The following is a 12,394-nucleotide window of genomic DNA, read 5'->3' as shown; positions in this document are numbered from 1 at the left end:
ATATACGATTTTTAACCCCCAAGAATCACTGGAAATAGAAGAAATTAAAATGTATATGAGAGATATAGACCACTGATACCACCAACACATTTGGAGTCAGAAACCTGGGTTCAAATCCCAGCTCTGCTATTGTATTGTTCTTCCATACACAAGACATACTTGGTAAAGTTACTTCATCTGCTAGGCTTCAATTTACTGAAATGCAAAAATAAGAAAGACTGAAAATTCCACTATCCTTGAGAAAGCATTACTCCAACTAAAGTGAGAGTAATTTTAATTTGCAAATATACGGAAGCAGTCTTTTGATAAGTTTTGATAAGGAAGCAAGCAACATAATGATAGGGAAAACTCCAATCACAACTATAAGAATGTAAGAAGAGCTACTAAGCATCTAAGAAACAAAAGCAATGAAGTAGAACACAATGGTATTTGAACTTAATCATTTGTTAATTGTTTGGAACACTAACATTAATTTGTCCCTTTTTCAAGAAATGGACTAACTGGACTACTGCACCTAATAGGATAATACAATTAATGGGAGAGAGACTAAGAAAAAGGAAAGAAGAGAAAAAGAAAATCACCACCACTAGAATGGAGAAATTCCTTTTCTCAAAGGTTTATAGTCTAGAAGGATAGACAAATGTTTACATATAGATATTGGTATTTTTGAGAGAGAGCTATAATGAAAACTGTAAAAGTAATTCAGAGTTTAAAACAGAGTACTATGAAAAATGTAAGGGGGAACATTAGTGTGATATCTGGCGGTGTCTTAAAAGTAAACTTTTAAGTTTTTAAGTTTACTCAAAAAGCAAAAAGGAATCTATTAAATATTTTTGAACAGTGGATATATATGACCAAACCTATTACATAAGTTCATTCGTTCTAGTAGCAGTATTAAAGATGGATTTGAAAAGAGGAAGACAAGAAAACCTGTGAGGAGACTATTCCAAACATGGCAGACATGGGAAATAGAAGAATGATTCCAGAGATGTTGCCCAAGATTTAATCAAGAGGATTTAGTCTGAATATAAGAAAGGACAAATGGAGTAAAAAAATAACCAACTCAGGATATTAAACATGGAGACTGAATAAAAAGTGATATAGCAGTCAGAAATGATAAAGTCAGAGTAGCAAATTTAGAAGAAAAGATAAATCAGCTCAATTTTAATCATGTTGGCATTTGAAGAATCAAAGGGATATCTAAATGGAAATGTCCTGAAGGCATCTGGTGATATGAATCATCTAAATAAAGTACAAACTTAGATTTGGGACTCATTATTTTAAAGGTGATAGTTGAAGTTTTGAGAGTATAATCTTCAAAGAAAGATATATAGACAAGAAAAAACCCATGAAGAAGAAACTTCAAAACAAAAGCAAAAAGAAAAGACTCATAGAATGTTTGAGTTGGAAGGGTCTTTAGATCATCCAATCCAATCTCTTAAAAAGATGAGGAAAAAGGGCAGGTAGCTGGTGCAGTGGAGAGAAAACCAACCCTGAAGTCAGGAGGACCCAAGTTCAAATCTGACCTCCTAGCTGTGTGACCCTTGGGGGCAAGTCACTTAAAAGAGAGGTTAACCTTTACTTCAAAATATCAGAATTGCAATTTTAAAAATCAGAAACATGATTTTAATATCAATTTTAGAATAACAGGCCTCAAAATTACAGAATTTTTTTAAGTACTGTTTGATTTTAATACATAGTTCACTAAGTTTATGCTCCATATAACCTATTCTAACTCTCCTGTTTTTTAACTTCCTTAGTCACGCATTTCAAAATAATACAATTTATAATAAAAACTACATTTGTTTATCATTTTGAGATTTGCAAAGCATTTTCTTCACAACCACCTTGTGACCATCAAGCATTATTATTCCTATTTGAGGAAGCTAAAGCCCAGTAAAATTAAATGACTTGCCCAAGGACACACAACTATACTTTCTGGACCATAATTCTCCACTAATGCTTTTTCTACTTTCTTTGGATGTCTGTTTTATTTCCAAGCATGACTAGTTCAAAAGCTGCATTAGGATAAGAAAATTCTACTAAATTCCATATATAGATATCTTTAGAATTTTACTGTACCATAAGCTAGAAGCAAAACTTGTAAAATTTATTTTACTCCCATTCCAGTAGATTATTTTGGAGAACTTTGAAGTGTTTACAATATAGATGAAAATACTTCTATATACCATTTGATTACTAGGGTTGAAAAGAACTACGAAATAAGACAATTAAATACAATAGAGTAGGTATACAGTGATCATAAAGAAAGTTTGGAGGTAAATTCTCCTGCAAACAGTTTGTAATGATCACGTTTTGTTTAAGACTATAAATTGCCTAAATTCATACTAAATTGAAAAAAATAACAAGGTTTACTGTACTAACAGTGAATGGTCCTCAAACTAAAGACTAATTGAGACAACCACAATATAAGCAAAATACCTTATCCAGTTTTATTTTTGACACAAAGAGGTAGTCAACTAATCATTTGTATTTATATATTTGTAAATATCTACATATATATGGTCAACAGAGGCTTCTTAACAAATGAAGCACCCAAGGAAGTAGGAGTAACAAATTACTTGCAATACTTTTCACAATGTGCTATTTATTACTACCAATTATTCCTTATATGATATTTTAACATCTCCATCCCATCTCTTTTAAAATCATCCCTGCAAAGCTGACCTAGTTACAAGCCTGAAACTGGGGCTACTACCTTGAAGGAAAATAAAGGTTAAGTAATTGGGTAGTCCTAAAAATATACATCACACCTGCATGACTAAGACACTGATTTGAAACTTGTGCCAAGATATCCTCTCCCTTCAAAACAATAACCTGAAAAATGACTCACAGATCATGTCACTAAAACAAAACAAAAATGGATTTTCAGGTACTTGCTTCACAGTTCTTTAGACGGCCTCCTTCTCCCACTTCATCTCCCCCCAAAATCAATAATAATCCTATCTTAAAGTGTTTGTACAAAAAAAGTCAACGAAAAACTCAAAAGTTCCTGAATCTTAAAAGATTCTTCAAACAAGTTGGTAAATGCAACATATTAAAACTAACTTCCATATTACTGAAAATTAGACCTATGGCTATTTGAATAAAGAGCTAGCACGGTCATTCCAGCCACCCCTACCTCAGATCCCACCCCTTTTCAATGATCCAGACATTCCATTTGTTCTGGCTAGTCATCTGAGCAAAAAGTCTCGATTTCATCTCCCTAAAATGGGAATCTTTCTTCCTCCCTCTAAGACACTCAACAATACTCGGTGAAGCTTTCTCTACCTGCTTAAAAACTCACAGGGTTGCTGTGAGGCTCATTAGAAACTAAATGTCAAACGTCTTTGCAAACCTTAAAACACTATCAAAATGCTGGCATTATTCTTAGTATTATTAAAATGCAAGTCGTTGACTTGTGCCAGGGACTGGACAAAAGACACTAGAGAAAAGGCTCTGAAAAAAAAAAAAAAAAGTTAAAAGTACTATTTACCAAGTAATTGTAATCGATTCATCAGTTAAATTGGGAGTGGTAAAGAAAGAGGAAAATGAGATTTTCAAACAAGATTGTGATTGGAAGATTGTTACCTCTTTTCCCACACGTAAGGCTTTCCTCATCTACCATTATCATCCACCGAAGGAATGTACTAAAGAGACCCAACAAACTCCCGGCCGGGCCTCCGGATAGTCTCGGAGGATAGAATGACAAGCCAATACCTTTCTCCACCAACCCCCTGGGGTGGAGGGGGAGGGGAGATGTTAATGCAAAAGGTGCAGGTACTCCGTAGGGTTCACCTCTCGGTCTCCAAGCAATCTCCAGCTTAGTGTGTCTTGCTCGACTAGGATTGATTGTTTGATTGGGGAGTCCCAAGATGATGCACAATACATAATAAGATCCCCAGACAGAGAAGGGTCCCGCTTCCCTCCCCTGATCACCACACTTTGCCCATATCCATTACTTCCGAGGAGGGAGAAAGGGAGCAAGGTGAACAAGGCCTTCTTAATTTCCTATCTCCCGGGATCGCGGGCACTGCACAGAGACGCTGGCGAGGCGGGATGGGGGACAGAAGCTGGGCCTCCCGCACCCCCTAAGACCGGTAGATGGGGTCTGAAGCCAAGACCAAAAGCGGTGGGGGAGGGGGAGGGAAGGAAGGGGTGTACATACACACACGTACACATACACGCGCTGGGCGACCCCAGGGGAGCGAGTGATGGCCGTACCTTGAAGTAGCCGCCCTCGTAGAGCGTGTTGGGGGGCCCGAAGATGGCCACCTCCCAGTTGTAGAGGTCGGACTCGTCCACCAGGGTGATCCGGAAGCCCTCCACCGGCTCCTCCTGCAGGGATTTGAGCTCCAGCATCAGGGCTTTCTGCGAGCTGGTCATCTGCTGCTGGGCCATGGCAGCGGCGGCGGCGGCGGAGGCGGCGGCGGCGGCGGCGGCGAGGGCTAGGGCCGGGCCGCCGGGCCCCTCTCCAGTCCCCGAGGCCCCGGCTCCCACACAGGCCTCGCTCTCCTCCCCACCGGCCGCGGCGGCTCCTCAGGACTGCGGCGGGGCGGGGGAGGGGACGGGAGAGGCCTCCTCACAGGTGTGGGTGTGGGTGAGTGTGTGTGTGAGTGAGTGTTGTGCTGGGGGTGTGGGGGGGGAGGTGGGGGAGGAATCGCTCCCTTTCCGGGGCCTCCCCCCCCCCAGGGGGGGGGGCCTCTGCGGGAGGAGGTGGAGAACGAGGAGGAGGAGGAGGAGGAGGAGGAAGAGGAGGAGGAAGAGGAAGAGTAAGGCAGAGGGAGGGGAAATAGGGGGGAGACAGGGCCCAGCACCGCCGCGCTCTTTTCTTTCTCTGTCTCTCTGTCTCTCTCACGCGCGCGCTCTCGCTCTCTTCTCTCTTTCTCTTCCTATCTCTCTCTTTCGCTCGCTCGCTCGTTCGCTCTTTCTCGCTCTCTCCCTCTCCTCAAGGGCCGGGGAAGGGGCGCGAGGTGCCCGAGAAGGGGGGGAGGGGATGGCGACGGGGGTACGCGCGAGGGTCTCGCAGCTATGGCTCTGCGGGGGGGAGGAACGGGGAGGGAGAGGGTCTCGCGCGCCTCGGGAGAAAGAAAGGGGAGGGAGAGGGACAGCCGCGCGCGCGCGCGTCGGCGGTGGTGTTGCTGGTGCTGGTGGTGGTGGTGGTGGTAAGGTGGGAGGGGGGGCGGCTCTCCTCAGCGGCGGGGCGCGCGCGCGCCCCCTCCCTCCTCCTCCTCCTCCTCCTCCCCCCGCCGTCTCCTCCTCCTCCTCCTCCTCTTCCAGTCACCAGCTCCTCTCTCGCCGGCCACTTAGGCCCTTTGTGACGCCAGCAGAGCACCCTGACCTCAGCGTGCTCAGTTCCAGGGGCGGTGGCAGCCCCGCCAGCTGTTTCCTCCCTCCCCATCCCGTCCCCGCCCCTTGCTCCTCCCATTTTCCTCCTCTCCACCCCAACCCTTAAAGAAATAGTTTCAAGCTTTGCCTTTATGGGGGAGGAGGGTTAAGAGGGATTTCCCCCTCCTTTTCTAACCTCCTCCCTCCAGCCCCTGTCCTTGCATGTCCTGCTGGAGTGGAGCCCAGCGGAGCGGAGTGCTTAGGGTTCCGGGTTGGCTAAGAAGGATTTAGGAGGGTATGTCTGTATGATTCTCTTCTCTCCTGTGGAGGAGCGAGAAAGAAGTCTCAAGAAATGACTGGGAATTTTTTGTTATCCTTATGCTTAAGCGAGATGGACCTTAGAGATACAGGAAAGCGAAGGCGGGAATGGAGGAGGTTGGAAATGCGTGCGTACCCCTCTCTGTCTAGTCTGGCTACTGCGGGGTGTGAGAGGTGGGGGCTGGGGATAGGGCGGTTCCTAGTTCCTTTGCAGAATTAAATTGGAACTTCACTGCTGGAAAGGTAGCGCTGCTTTGGAAAGGAAATATGGATATGGATATTGATATAGCTATATTACTAGGTGACCTCTGGGTGGCCCGGCCGAGAAGGGGAGAGGCCACTTGGGGGCTGATCTATAGGGGTTCAAGAGCAAGATAAAGAGAAGAGTCAAGAGCCTCGTAGGGTAAGAATGGCTGACCCCCATAGACTCCTAAAAGACCTCTTTGAATATTTCTGGATGATAGTAGAAATAATTGTCAAGAGACTTAAACTTGCCCTTTCAAACTGTAGGAATTAGGGTTCCTAGAGTAAGCTGCCTGAAAACTTAAAAGAGCCACCTGGGTATGAAGATAAGTCAGGGGAACTCTAGCTGAAGGTTTGTGATAGATATGGTTGCTGTGAGAAACTTTGAAGAGTGAATATAGCATATATTTAGTGGGAAGGGACCTGGAAGAGGCTGTGGGGGAGGATCCAATGCTTGGTCCTTCCTTTCCTATTCAATCATATGCACTCAAAAGAATTTCAGGGAAGAAATTACTTATCCGTGTTCACTTAACTCATGTTCATAATAGATCCCAGGTCTTCTCATTCTGCATTCATTGTGCAATCTACAATATTAGTGATTCCCATTTAGTGGATCCTCAACCCTTCTGGCGAGTTTGAAATGATCCAGGAATCTGAGCTAAACTAATTTAATGGAATCTTTAAGTAGTAAGTAAGTATAGAATTTTATAAAATTTACCTCGAGGGTTCACAATACACTTTTTGGTGCTGTTGAAAGAGGTTCACAGAACAAAAAAATGTTGGTAATCACGGCATTATAACCATTCTGTTTGTTCAGTTTGTGAATAGAGCTTCTTGACTTAGGATCTCTGAACCTAATTTTTTAAAATTTGACTAATATTTTAACATAATTGATTTCCTTAGTAGTTCTATCTAATTTGTATATTTAAAAACATAATTCTTAGGAGTCCATAGACTTCACCAGACTGCCAAAAGAGCCCATAACCTAAAAAAGTTTAGAATTCCTATTTAAAAGCCAAATGACAGTACCTCTATACCCCAAACTCCAACAGAGCCCCCTTCAACTAGCTTTTATTATGTTCAGTTTGTTTCCCTCCTCCCCAGGTATGACCACCAACTGACTATAAAACAGTCAACATTGTTATAAGTGGCCTTTCCTATCCCTATATGGATATAGACTTATATCTGGCAATTGACTATAAACTATGGTCTAAATTAATTCTGGACTCACACAGACGCAAGCCTACATCTCTCAGTCTATGCTTTCTACCTAGTATTTCCACCAGGAACAACAGAATGTGAATGTTTGAGGAGGGGGAAACATTTATGAAAAAATTACTATGTGTTAAGCTCTTTACTAAGTGCTAGGTGCTTTCACTAAGTGAAAATTGAGAATATAGGCTTTTGTCTCTCTAAGAGTTTACATTCTAATAAAGAAAATGACAAATAGGGAAGCAAATTATGGTCTGAGAAGACACAAAGATGATGAACAAAACAGAAGCAATAGTAGTATTGATTTGATTACAGTTCTCAGAGTAAGAGAGAACCAGAAAAGACGGGAAATAGCTAGAGCAAAAATTAGGATGCATTATCTCAAAGAGTACAAGACAGATTGACTTAGCTTTTCCCAGGCATCGTCTCTGGAGATTTGATTTGGAAGGTAAAAAACTGGATTTATTTCTAGTTTTCATCTAAGTGTCCTCAGTTCCATTGCAAAGAACAAACTAACTAGAGACAAAGTATAGAACAAACATTATATATAGGAATCACAGAAAGTATTTTTAACCAAGGCCACAAAAGGTAATTACTGACCTATAAATATTATCTTCAGTTTGAGGGGGGAAACAGATTCAACAGAAAGCCAACTCCATCCCCCTGAACTCCTAGAGTCCATATCACTCAAAATACCAGTGATGAATAAGTAAGGTAGATATTTGCTGTTCCTCAGCTCCAGCTACATCCGCCTCAACTTAGCACTTTTCTGTCACTCATCTGTTTATTCTTGCTATGAAGGCCTTTCTCCGACTCTTTTAGAATGAGACAGCTTAAGCCAACATACCTCTGGGCTAGTGCCCTTTATCTTTCCAATTCTAGTCTTCCTCTTCCTCTTGATGTTCCAAAAGGACCCTGGTACACAAATGATCCTGAGGCACAAAGAAGCCTCGAGAAAGCATCAAATATTTTTAAAAGACTTAATCCTTTAAAACTGATGGCTGCCAACAGAGAAAAGATTTATATCCCTATTACACAACCAGTACTTGTGAAATATGTAGTATGTTCTTATACTAGTCCTTATTCTATGAGGATGGACTTAAGTTGTAGGAAAAACAGAAGGCATGATCTCTAACATTAAAGAGCATATATAAAGAGTTTTAAGGGGCAAGGAAAAAGAGAGCAAAAGACTGAGGCCACCTATGTTTGGAACAAAACAACCAGAAACTAAACTACAGGACTGTCTAGAAATATAAAAGCAGAATAAGGAAAGAAAAAGGTAGGGAAGTTATCATTAACGAAGACCTTTAAGTTCAGAAAGATGGATTGTTAAATTGAAGACAATAGAAAAAAATCCAGTGGTATAAATAAAGACTAGGAATTTGAGAATGGGTGAGATGTGGGGAATGGGCATTTTGGAATTCTCCTCTAAGCCAATGGTATACCAGCATTCAGCTACATTCTGCCTCACTATGACAGGATTTCAACTTTCTTATATCTGAAACAGGCATCCAAAGTACTATATAAAAGCCAGCTTTACTTAAGAATTCTAAAATTATTTTTTACTGTAACACTGAAGTCAGGAAGTATCTTTCAACTCCCTTTCCTCAAGTTTTATGTTTCTAGGCCCAGGATAATGTCCAATTGTTAATGCCAGGCCTTCTTTTGCCCCAGGCTACTCTGTTATGTGAACTAAGTCAAGAAGTAGGTCTCTATTGGAAAGGTATATGAACAGCTTTGCTTACATAGGATGAATGATCTGCAAAGAATTTTATATATATTAACTTGATTGCTCACCCCACCTTTAACTACTGAGCTTTGTTTTCTGATTCCTGCTGGGACCCTAATGTTCCTACATAACCATACCAGATAAACAAGGCTCATCTTTGGTCTGTTAAGAAGGAATTTAATTAATCTTCCTAAAGCAGAATTCCAATCACATAATACTCCAGATTGACCCCATCCACAGCCTACCTTAAAAATCCAAACTTTGGCCTATCATGCCTTCCCTAATCAAACCCCAACTATATATATTCTCACTCCTTTTACTCCTACTGTGCCTTGCACCTTACTTTCCAGACAAATTAGATTCACTGTTTTCTTCTCTTGATCCATTTCATGCTTTCCTATGCCCTTTATGTAATTTATGCTATTCCCTATGCCTATATGAATGTCTATTTTTGCCCGTATTCTGATTATTCTTTTAAGACCCAGCTCATTTGATACTTATTCCATGGAACTTGCCCTGATTTTCCCCCCATCTAGATAAAAGTCTAAGTGTTTTCACCTTTAAATACTACTTGCAATTGTCTTCCTTACAGGGTTGTTGTAAGAAAAACACTTTTAAAAGTGGAGCTAAATTGTGAAGGACTTTAAATATCACATTTGATTTCTTATCCCAAAGGCAACAGCAAACTACCTAAAATTCTTTACTAATGTGCTTTACTTTTACATCATAAGCAGTTTAATATATACTTCACTTTCCCCACCCAGTAATCCTTTCCTAGTAACAAAAACAATCAAAACCAACTATGTCTGACACCCTGGGCTACACTTATATACCCATATATTAAGTGCTCCAAGGAAAGGAGAGTATTCTATTTTCTGGGGCCAAGATTGGTTATTTGTATATGATTTCCCTGATTCTGCTTACTTCATTGTATACTTTCACCTAGTTCCTATACTGTTTCCTCCAGCATATTGTCCCATCACATTAACAATGTTTTCAGTTCAACTATATAAGTTAAGACTGGGAAAGAAGGAAAATGAAAACATACTTGGGAGAGCAGTGAGGGGTCAGGTGATTAGAGGTCATATTAAAAAGAAAGGTTGGATAAGTGCTGAGCCTGTAATCAGGAAGACCTGGATTCAAATCTGTTATCATCCACAAGCTCTATAACTCTGGGCAAATTTCAGTTTCCTCATCTATAAAATGAACTGAGCTGAAGAAGAAAATGGCAAATCACTCCAATATCTTTGCTAAGAAAACCCCCAAATGGGATCATGGAGAGCTGGACTGGCTGTAACAGTTCAATGACAAATAAGAAATAAAACTATTTAGAAGGTCCTAGAAGAGGTGGAAAGATAGGAATATATGGTCAAATAGACCTTACCTTATACCCTTATACTTTACTGAAAAAATACAAGCCAGTATTATGAGCTTCCTTTTTTTTTTTTTTTTTTTTTTTTTTTTTTTTTTTTTTTTTGGTATGCCTTCAAACCTTTCAGTGTCTTTGCTCTATTCTCTGACAAAGATGTGGTCTACCTCACCAAGAATCATAGAATTCTTGATCACCAAAGTACAACATTAATTGTGAAATTAACATATATCTGTAGGTGACTGAAGTAAATTGAAAGCTTAAGTCATGAAAATTGAAGATCTTTGTTCTGTCTGACTTTGCCTAATTCCTAAATCAGCACTACATGATAATCTGGTCTATGAGATTTAGTAGTTACCTACTATAAACCAATGCATAGTACTTTGGATCTGAAAGATAAAGAAGTGTCATTTTGAACTGTCTGGGACTCAATCCCAGCTTAACTGATCAGCTTAACTGATTTGAGAGGAAATAGAACTCAGATAAGGCTCCCAAAAGTCTTAGCTGTAACTCATTGGCTCCAGATGCCTTCCTTTGTTCCTTTCTTCCCTCAATCTGCTACTTTAAATTGAGTTTCTTTGGGCAAGTCAATCACTCTGCAGATCCTACAGTAAGGTCTCCTCAGTGACTGAGCTCACAGCCCTACCTATATTACACAGAAGGAGGAGCAATATATCAAAGCAAGCTCATAACAGAGAACACACACTATTGCCATAAAAGGCCCATACGTTAGAAAGGAAGTTAGCATTAGAGTAACATATTTGACCATGTTCTACCACCTAATATCCCCCAAACACATACCCAAAAGTCTTTAATGGATCCTAATTAATGTGATTTAGAAGAACAATTGCGACTTTCAAATGATATATTTGAGTTTTAGCACCAAATGATGAAATTGATGTAGGCACCAAATGTTGGGCTTCATTCCTGTAAAGAATTTACAGTGACCATTTTCATTGCAAAATGTAGGTTTATTTTAGGAGAAGAGATTACAGACAAAATGAAGGGATACAATAGACACCAAGAGTGTAAATATGGAAAAGAGTTGGGAGAGCATACAGTTGCAAGGAAAGGGATTTTAACCATTAATAATGGAAAAGAGAAGTTCCCTAGTGGAACTCTGTTATTCAGAAAAAAGGAACACCTCATGAAGTTGTAATGTGCCCTTAAAAAGAGCCCAAGAGACAAGGTGGAGTGAAACTCAAGATGAGGTGTAGTGGAGGGGAAAGAGACCATGAGACAGAATGTTGTGGCAAGTCATAACCCCAAGGAATTCAGTAAAAATGATAGTGTCCATCAACAGATTTATAGGGGAAATTTTATATGTTTATATCCACAAGACTTAGCACAGTGCCCTGCATGTAGAGCACATAGTATTCATTACATTGAATTGTCCTGTCCCTAACAAGAGTCCATTAGCAAACCTGAGGAAAGAGAAGTAGGGTCCAAATCTGGATTCAAGTGAAAGCATGAACTAATGACTCAGCATAGATAAGAATCTCAGTTTCTACTGAACACCAGCCTCTTAAATAGAATAGTTAGAAATTGGATTAAAACTTTCAAACTAGGAAGGTCTGCCTGAAAATTAAGCATTGCATTTTTGTTTTCTCAGGTTATTTTCACCTTTTTTCTAAATACGATTTTTCTTGTGCCGCAAGATAACTATAACTATGTATACATATATTGTATTTAACATATATTATAACATATTTAACATATATGGGACTACCTGCCATCTGTGGGAGGGGGGGTGGACGGAAAGAGGGGAAAATTTGAAACAAGTTTTTGTAAGGGTCAATGTTGAAATTTTACCTGTGCATATGTTTTGTATATAAAAAGCTATAATAAAAAAAAATGTAAAAAAAAAAAAAAAAAAAAGAAAGAAAGAAAGAAAATTAACCATGGGGCAGCTAGGTGGCACAGTGAATAGAGCACCAGCCCTGAAGTCAGGAGGACCTGAGTTCAAATGTGACCTTAAACCCTTAACACTTCCTAGGCAAGTCACTTAACCCCAGTTGCCTCAGCAAAAAAAAAAAAAAAAAAAAAAAAAAAAAATTAAGAAGCATTCTATCAGGAGGGCAGTCAGGGAAAAAACACTGTCTTGTGAACTCTGATTATCTCCCCAAAGCACTGGCATTTTTTGTCAGTAGCAAGTAGTCCCACCTCCACTTTAATTGATGAAGAGCCAGTGAAAA

General features: G+C 40.2%; 1 protein-coding gene across 1 annotated transcript in view; it reads right to left on the bottom strand.

Moving 5' to 3' along the window:
• Nucleotides 1-5,360, bottom strand: part of UBE2R2 (ubiquitin conjugating enzyme E2 R2) — a 99,185-nt gene extending 93,825 nt beyond the window's left edge. Inside the window, exons 1-2 of the mRNA XM_074281636.1 lie at nucleotides 4,826-5,360; nucleotides 4,225-4,470 (exon numbers count right to left, since the gene is read on the bottom strand). Of these exons, the coding sequence (XP_074137737.1) occupies nucleotides 4,225-4,401 (177 nt within the window). The 5' untranslated portion in view covers nucleotides 4,402-4,470; nucleotides 4,826-5,360. The remainder of the gene's footprint in view (nucleotides 1-4,224; nucleotides 4,471-4,825) is intronic.
• Between the last annotated feature and the right edge of the window lie 7,034 nt (nucleotides 5,361-12,394).

Source organism: Sminthopsis crassicaudata, chromosome 1 (assembly GCF_048593235.1).
Source record: "Sminthopsis crassicaudata isolate SCR6 chromosome 1, ASM4859323v1, whole genome shotgun sequence".
NCBI classification, from domain to species: domain Eukaryota; kingdom Metazoa; phylum Chordata; class Mammalia; order Dasyuromorphia; family Dasyuridae; genus Sminthopsis; species Sminthopsis crassicaudata.
The sequence above is the reverse complement of the archived record's forward strand: the minus strand, read 5'-3'. Positions and strand labels throughout refer to the sequence as shown.